The 8,234-nt window shown below is 41.7% G+C and overlaps 1 protein-coding gene across 1 annotated transcript in view; it reads left to right on the forward strand.

Annotated features, from left to right (window-relative positions):
• GRHL2 (grainyhead like transcription factor 2) overlaps positions 1–6,587 on the forward strand; it is a gene marked incomplete at both ends in the record, with an annotated part of 64,903 nt that extends 58,316 nt beyond the window's left edge. The window contains 2 exons of the mRNA XM_080609726.1: positions 5,222–5,286; positions 6,473–6,587. Of these exons, the coding sequence (XP_080465852.1) occupies positions 5,222–5,286; positions 6,473–6,587 (180 nt within the window). The remainder of the gene's footprint in view (positions 1–5,221; positions 5,287–6,472) is intronic.
• Positions 6,588–8,234: the final 1,647 nt, after the last annotated feature.

Genomic DNA, 8,234 nt, shown 5'->3' on the forward strand with positions numbered 1-8,234 from the left:
CCTTCTGTAGCCCTCACTCATAGTGACCTACCTACCAGCCTGCCTCTTTGCTGCTTCTTTGACTTGAATTTTTTGCTTGCTACCTATGAATTGTGATAATTTCCACATTTAATCCTGCTTGTAGGAGCTGAAGGCTAGTAGATATGTGAAATTTGGGGAGGGAAGAGTTAAGAAGCAACCATATGTCTCAGTTCAGTGAGGGGACTAATGTGTGATTGATGTGTGGGACCCGAGTTGATTTCCAGCCTTTCTTACATGTAGGAGAGAAGACAAGAATGGATGAAAGTGTCCCTAGAACTTTCCCTACCACTGTTCCTAGAAAGTTCAGCTGAGTGCTAGAAGTCTGTGTACTCATACTCATAAACTGTCACAGTGTCTTGTTGCATGTGGGCACTTCAAATGCATGAAAGACTGAGTTATTTGGTCAGTATTTGGCCAGTAGCAGAAGGCAAAAAAGATTTGTGGGTTAGTGAAGTTGTTTAAAGCACCCATTCAGATCAGGGTATCTCTGGGGAGAGTCAGCTGCATTCTAAGGATGTCTTAACCGTGCTTTCGCCAACACTATTAGCTGTGACTGCAGCTCAGTTGTTATGCAGAGCACACATATGTAATAACAGCCAGGATTCACTTGAAGAGGCTGCAGTCTGATTCATGATAAGCTGTAACATAATTCCATCTTGTCTCTGTATGGAAGTTAAAAGCATGTTATAATCCTTCTATAAGCCTTCAAGCTCACATGAATATTTTATCTCCATTAGTCTATGCCTCTCCATGCCTATTCTCCAGCCACTGTGTTAAAAACAAAGCTGGTGCAGAAGCAGTTGAAAGGTTTCTGCATACCTCTGTCAGCACAGCTGCTGACTCAGTGGCATGTTTTCAGCACCAGAGAAATCTGATCTGTTGTAAAATGTCCCAGTTCACTGGAAGGAACACATTCAGAAAATTTGAATTCTCTTTGGTAGGATAACGTGGATAAATCAATGCCAAAAAGCTGTCACACTGCATAATCTCAAAATTCTCTCTACACTCATTTCAGCATGCATGTGATTTTGTAATTGTGCACATCCTAAATGCTTAACTCTAAATTCAGTATAAGAATTTAGAAACTGAGGCTCTGAATATTACAGAGCCCCAGCTATGAGAGACAGCACCAAGGATCTGGAATCATACCCTCTTTCTTTGTTTATGGATTTTACTTTTTTGTGTGTTTTGGTTTTTTTGGTTTTTTTTTTTTTTTTGTTAATCACTATTCCTGATCTGTGGCTTTCTCCTAATTTTCTATGATTAATGATACTGTTTTCTCAGATACTATGTTTATTTTATTCTCTCCTATACTCCCATTCCAAATGAACAATTAGATTCCTTCTCAGATTTCTTTCTTCTGGCAGATATCTACAGGTCTCAGGTTTCAGAGATACAGTACATCTCAGAATGTGGTGCAATTGTTTGGCTTTTTAGATGTTTGCATCCTACTCTGGTCAGTCTTGATCAACAGAAAATAGTGAAACAATTGCCCATCACAAACCATCACACACATGTGATGACTGACCAGCTCTAAATCCTGCTTTCAGCTTCATCCAAAATCAGATTAACTTTGTGAATCTCACTAGGCCCCCAGTCTTACATTGTGCAGATTCATAGATGAATTCAAATTACAGAAGGCAATCTAAATTTGGGAAATTCAAGCATCTCCCAAAGCCTTGCTAAAAGTACAAGTGAACAGCTGAGCTTAACAGAGCTTGCTTAGACCAGAGTTTCATAGATACCTGTCTATGAATGTATCTTTCCAACCAAAGTAGGGCAACAGACTGGACCATTCCTTAGAAATAAGTTGGCAAAGATGTTTTCCTACATGCCTCAACCAGCCCAGATATGGCCCTGTCTTCCTGACTCCAGCAGAGAAAGCATTTCTGGTGCCTTCTGCAATTAGATATGTGCTGCAGACAAACTTGCCGTGCCAGGGGACTGCAGCCAAAGGGATACCCTGACCGTTACTTCTGTGCCACTCTGAAGACTGTCCCACCGTGTCAGGCATACTAAGAGAAGGAAAGAATTCTTTGCTCAGAAGACTGAAGAATGACAATGGAGATTATAAAGGAAAATATTCCTCCAAATAAAGATACATTTTAAAATGTTATTGTAGCCTGCTTGGGGCCAGGTGAGAAATCCTGTTGTTTTATATGGAAGTTGGCAGTAGTGGTGTTCCCCCTGAGTTGGTAACAAACGTGTTTCAGAAGAGGGTGTTAAGTGAGATGCCCTAGCAGATGCTAGCTCTCTGCTTTCTCAGATTCTGCAGCAGGACTTAGCACATTTGCACTGGAGACTCGTTTTCTGAGCCTGTGAGGGGGAGGCCCTCCCATACCCCTACTTCCAGCCTTGCTTCCACAGCTTGCCGTTTGGTATAATTGGTTGAATCCCTAGGGGTTGCTGAGAAATGTGCTTATTCAGTCAGCTGGAAGTCTTTCACAAAGCTCACTAATCCCTGCATGTTATATAAATCCTACACCTGTCATAGGCAGTGTGACAGGCAAGGCTTTCTCAGACCTACCACTCATAGCTTATGTAGGAAGTGGTGTCCCAGAGTCCCAGACCACTTTGAACAACATTTGGAATGTGTGTTAGGTATCCCAAATATCCTAGGGAAGTTTTACACTGGAATGTGCAGAATGTTGTATATTAGCTGCTATTAAACCTTCTTGGCGCAGAAATGTTTCTCCTTGCTTGTTTATTTGCATGGAGTCAGTTAATAGTGTCTTCAAGTACCAATCTCTAAAATACCACTACAATATCACTTCAGAGTTATTAACCCAGAGAGGAAGGTATATTGTTTCCTTATGTTTGCACAATTGTGACATTTTCTGCAGTTTCAGGTTGCAGTTTTTCTCTGATGCCTGTAATGAAGGATATTTTCAACAATCTGGTGATTGCTGAAATTTTTATTATTGCCTTACATGAAAGCTTAAATTTAGGGGTACAACAAAAATACAGATACTAAAGTTCATCATCAGATCACTGATCTGGAATCACTGTTCTTGGTAAGCAAAGCTAGAGGGTGAGAAAGAAAAAGAGGAGAACATGAAAGTTTCTCTGAGAGCTTTTGTAAGACAGTCAAGATTTACCCTCACAGTGTGGCACCTGGATACCCTAGAGGAGTCATCAGTCTTGGGTCAGGCAGCTGCAGATGGACAACACAGGATGAGGCATTGAAGGAAGGGAGACTTGAAAAAATAGTGGTAGACAGGGGTAGAGTGTGAATGAAGGGTGAGGTGTGGTTACCTACTGGTACTTCTGGTTAGAGATAGGTGATTCCTTCTACTGGGGATCATGCACGTGGGCCCTCCCTTGGATTTATGTGTGTAGGCTGGGTCAGGAGTTCATGAAGACTAGGTGGGGCATGCTGTCCCATCTGTGATGGAGAGTAGCTGGAATAGGTTAGGGCATCTCACACAGGGTTATGACAAACCCTGGGTTCAAATCACTCTTATTGTGCCCTGTTTGGAGCAAAGACTTGAACTTGCTTTAGATAAGGTATGTAATGGAACTTCTGTGTAGGATGCATTTCTACCCTGTGCATATGGTTACATAGCTTTTCTGTAGGCTACATAGCTTTTTGCCTAGGTTCCAGGAAGCTCAGAGTGAAAAAGATTGTTCTGTAGTCTGATAGGATGCTTGGTATTGTGAGATAAGACAAGTGGCGTGAAGCCCCTCTTCTCCTAAGTGTACAAAGTGGACCACTCCCCACAGCAGGGAGAGTGTGACCATACAGCATGTGAGCTTGCGCAGCCTTGATGCTGAATTAGGCCTCTCTCAAGACAAGGAACAACATGGAACCAGGACTACCATCAGCACTGTATCCAAAACAGCAGCGAAATATGCTGGTGCAAGTAAAACTGAAGTAGTAAATACAATCCACAACTTATTTTGTATTTTATTCTCTGCTAGGTGCAAAAGTTAAGGACTGGATGGGTAACCTTATCAGTTATTCCTTGTTTACATCCTCCCCTTTCTGTTAGCTACAGATGCACACTGTGGTCAGAGGAAGGTGCAGTGTAAAAGAAGTTCTATTGGTTGTTCAAAAAACTTGGAGTTACGCTATACTTTTTAAATAAAAAATTGTATCTTAGGTGAGATGACAATTATACAAATATAGGTGAGGTAGGCAGGTACAGGCTAAATAATTCTCTCTCTTACAAGAATTCTGGCTCTCAGGATGGGAGCCGTACTTGGGTTCAACCTGTGGCTGTCTGAATCTGTCCTTGGTGCTGAGTTGATCCATTGCTTTCTTTCCATTTTCTACTTCATGATAATTGCTTTAATTTACTTCTCTAAATTATCACTTTTTCTCAATGGAAGCCTGAACACAAACACAAAGAAAGGATTTCACAGTGGCTGATGTTTGGCAGTCTTTAAATGGGTTTTTAATTGTGCATTTTGGTTCTCTAATGCAGAAGATAAGCAGTCAGCTATTTAGCTGTAACTTCATTTCACCTGGGAAGAGCAGGAAACATACTTCGGTTGGCAGTGGAGTAACACAGAACATTTATCACTGACAAAAAGTCATTTTTCTGTAATTATTTTCCATTATGGGACAATCCTTTTCGAAAGTATGAGCTGTGAGACCTGTTTCCTCAAAGAAGAGTTTTGATTTGGAGAGGAAACATGGATCAGATGGAGAGCTCGGGGACACCATCTCCACCACAGGCTCAGAATGGATGTCCAAAAAAGTTACTAACGCAATGCTGCAAGGCAATGCCAAAGCACCCCTGTGAAGTGCTTGTTGGTGCTGGTAATTTGTCAGCTGAGTAGTTCTTCCTTTTGGTGGAAGAAGCCTTTGCTTCCATGAGCTCAGAAAATCAGAATAAGAAACAGCAGAAAGGCAGCTGGTCAGATTGAGATTTCCTGGTAAAATCTGAAGCTGGGAAGAGTGTTGACTCCTTGAGCAGAGCAGTAGGAGATGCTGAAGCAGTTCTGATGACTCACACCATATGAAAATTATAATCCTCAAGTTTCTGGATGGAAATGATTGGTTTTTTCTGATCAAGATATTTAGGATTATTCTCCCTGAATCATCCTTAAATGAAGCTATGGTAACTTTCTATAATAGCTATCCTATCAAAATCTGCAGAGATAGTGTTTTAATGCCTTATGTGAAGCAAGAGGTGATAATTTCATATTTGCCATTAGTCTTTATTGATAGTTTTGTGTATTTTTATGATTTCAGATCTCTGAGAAATATGGGCTGCCAGTTGAAAAGATTGCAAAACTTTATAAGAAGAGCAAAAAGGGGTAAGTGAACTAACTAGGGGCTATTGCAAGATCCTTTAGAAGTACTTGGAGATCGTAGCTATGCCTGGGCCTCGTGATGCTGGGTAGCATAAACACTTCTAAGAGACTTGCCCATATGCTTGGAATCTTAATGTCTATGGAGGCAGAAAGGGATGGCAGAGGAGGAAACATGGATCTCCAGTCTGTGTCTGACCAGTGTTCACAGACTTACTGTGAAGAAACAGAGTTTGTGTTTGGAAAATGTATTTGGATAAAATCTGTTTTGTAGACCATATGCTTAATAACTGTGAAGCACTAGCATGGGAGAGGTGCTAGTGTGAAGTTTCTCTGCAGTATTAGGAAGAAGTAGGCTACTGTCTGAATCTGAAAGGCAATGTTTGCTGCAGGGGTTTCAGCTGGGTAAATTTAGACATGGGCATCACAGCTGTGATTTTAGAATAGCTAGGCTACTACTCCTCATCATAAATCTAAATCTCTTCAGTTTAACTTTTTCACTTATAAATAACTGCAATACTGTAGTGATATAATTTTAAATCTATCACTTATTTTCAGCTGTAACTCTAGCTTAGGGAATTGTGTCTGGGGATTTCTTTAGCTTCTGAGAAGACAGGTGAAACTCCTCATGTTTTGCTTCTAACACTGTTTCCAAGTGATATTTTCTTGGAAGAAACACTTTACAGTAAAAAGTGAGGAAAACACTCATATACACTTCTAATAGTTGTTGATATTTTCACATCCAAGCAGAGATCTAGGCCTGTGAGCTGTGTGCCAAGCACAAATTACATTGCTTCCTTATGTTAGCAACGCACACCATGGAGGTGCAGCACCTCACGCAGCGTGGCTGAGTAGCAGCACGGAGGTGTGGCTGGGGGAGATACACCAGGCATGGGCAGCACCAGCTACTGTGTCTGCCAGGGATCTGGAGTGTAGTTCACCTTGTAGGCAGCTTAAGTGTGTTAACATCCCAGCATTGGCATGTCTCTTACCTTAACTACTTTGGGAAGAAGCAGCTTCTAATCCAAAGACTATGAGGCAGATCTTGATGATGATTCCCATTGTTGTCCCTGTACTGGCATGTGCTGGAGTCTGTTTTTGCGCTGTAGTGAAGAGAGCACGTGCAGTGGAGTGCATGGCTTTCCCTTTCAGTGTCCTGGTATGTAAAAATGGTTTTTGCCTTTGTCACCAGTATCTTGGTAAACATGGACGACAACATTATTGAGCACTACTCCAACGAGGACACGTTCATCCTACACATGGAGAGCATGGCTGAAGGCTTCAAGATCACACTGACAGAAATTTAGCCTCAGGCAGAGCCTTTTTGTAAGGAACCACAGCATTTCATCCTTCTTGGAAAGCAGAAGATTCCCCAGGAACTTGACAGACATTGATCAGAGAAACTGTTACAAGACTGCTTTGAAAATACTGTCCATTCTGCACATGTGCACCCACTGCATATAGGCTTGGGTTTGTCAGGCACGAGGCCACTCATGTTAACCTGGTCCCTTATTTATTGTTCCCCACTCTCTAACATATGAGCAGTTACCAGCCCCCAGATTTGTAACCAGATGACCCACTGCAAATGTGAAATGCAGCATTTTAATCCATACTTTAGTGTGGACAAGCTCATTCTAAAACATGTTAAGGAACCATACTGGTCTAGTTTCAGAAATCCGGTGTAAATCACTTTACCAGTAGTCCTCTCCATTGTTGCTAAAAAACTGGTGCAGTGCTAAACATGGGGAAAGTGGCTGACAGAGTTCACTCACTCAGACTGGTCCATATCTCTCTCTAGTGTATAGTCTTGCCAAATACCTCTGGTAGTTCTCAGCACGTAGCAATGAGGACTTGTAAGTAAGGCATTCAGCTACAAATGTCACTTGTAAGTAAATGGTAAAGAAACCATTTTAACCTTGTATATAATGTTTATAATATGCAATAATATATTTTACCTACTGTATGTGGGCATGTTTACTGCCACACTATGTTTTTGTATGTATTGGGTTTAGGGGTTAACAGAATCTTTCCTAGAGGATTAGATCGCTGAAATCTGTTGAGGAGTGTGTACTGAGAAGCTGATAACTGCATCTGCACCCATATGCTCCACCTTTGCCCACCCAGCTACAGGGTCTGAAGTGCTCTGGCACAATGGTACCCACCTTAGGTGCCCAAGTCCCAGCTGCAGATCCCTGAGTGTCCCATCCAGCTGTCACCAAATCCAAGAGGCACCACGCGTCTGCTGCCTGGTGTGCCTAGAGATACAGAAGGGATTTCTCCTGTTCTGTTGATGAAATGGAGGCTCTCAAAGTGGGCTTTTCTCAAGCCTGTGGAGGGAAAGGTGCTTTTTGCAGCAGCCTGCTCATTAAAGCATTCCTTTAGACTGTAAGAAACAGGACTTAGAACTCTCTGTTTTGACTCTTAGGACAGTTTGGTGAGGTATAAACCTGGGCATGATGTAAATATTTTAACAAAACTGGAACAATTTTACCAGTGGAGACTGAATATCTCACAACTGAGGTGTGGAGATTGGTCTCTCTCACAAGGGCTGAATCTGAACCGAAGTTGAACTACAGGGTTATCCTGTCAAATTTCACCACTGTCTCATGAATTCTGTGAAGAGAGAAAATTGTGCATGCTAAAATCATAATAGGAAAAGGGTTCAAGGCCTGAATGTGTTGTTCTGTCTCCCTCCCTCTTCCTTTGTTGTGTACTTTCTCCTTTTGATGCAGAGTTTTGTAGTAATTCCCTTATCTTTTTATAAATATGTACTCCAGCAAAGATGCTCTTGCTACCCTGCTTAAGAGCAGACATCCTGGGAATGAATACCGAGGATTTATGGTGGTTCAGTTTGTTTCTGCTTGGCTCAGGCTGAGATAAAATATCTATGCTGACTAAGCCCAGATACTTTTTTCCTAAAGAAAAACAGAGGACAGTTTTGGCAGGTGGCATTA

This window comes from Psittacula echo (assembly GCF_963264785.1).
Source record: "Psittacula echo genome assembly, chromosome: 2".
NCBI lineage: Eukaryota > Metazoa > Chordata > Aves > Psittaciformes > Psittacidae > Psittacula > Psittacula echo.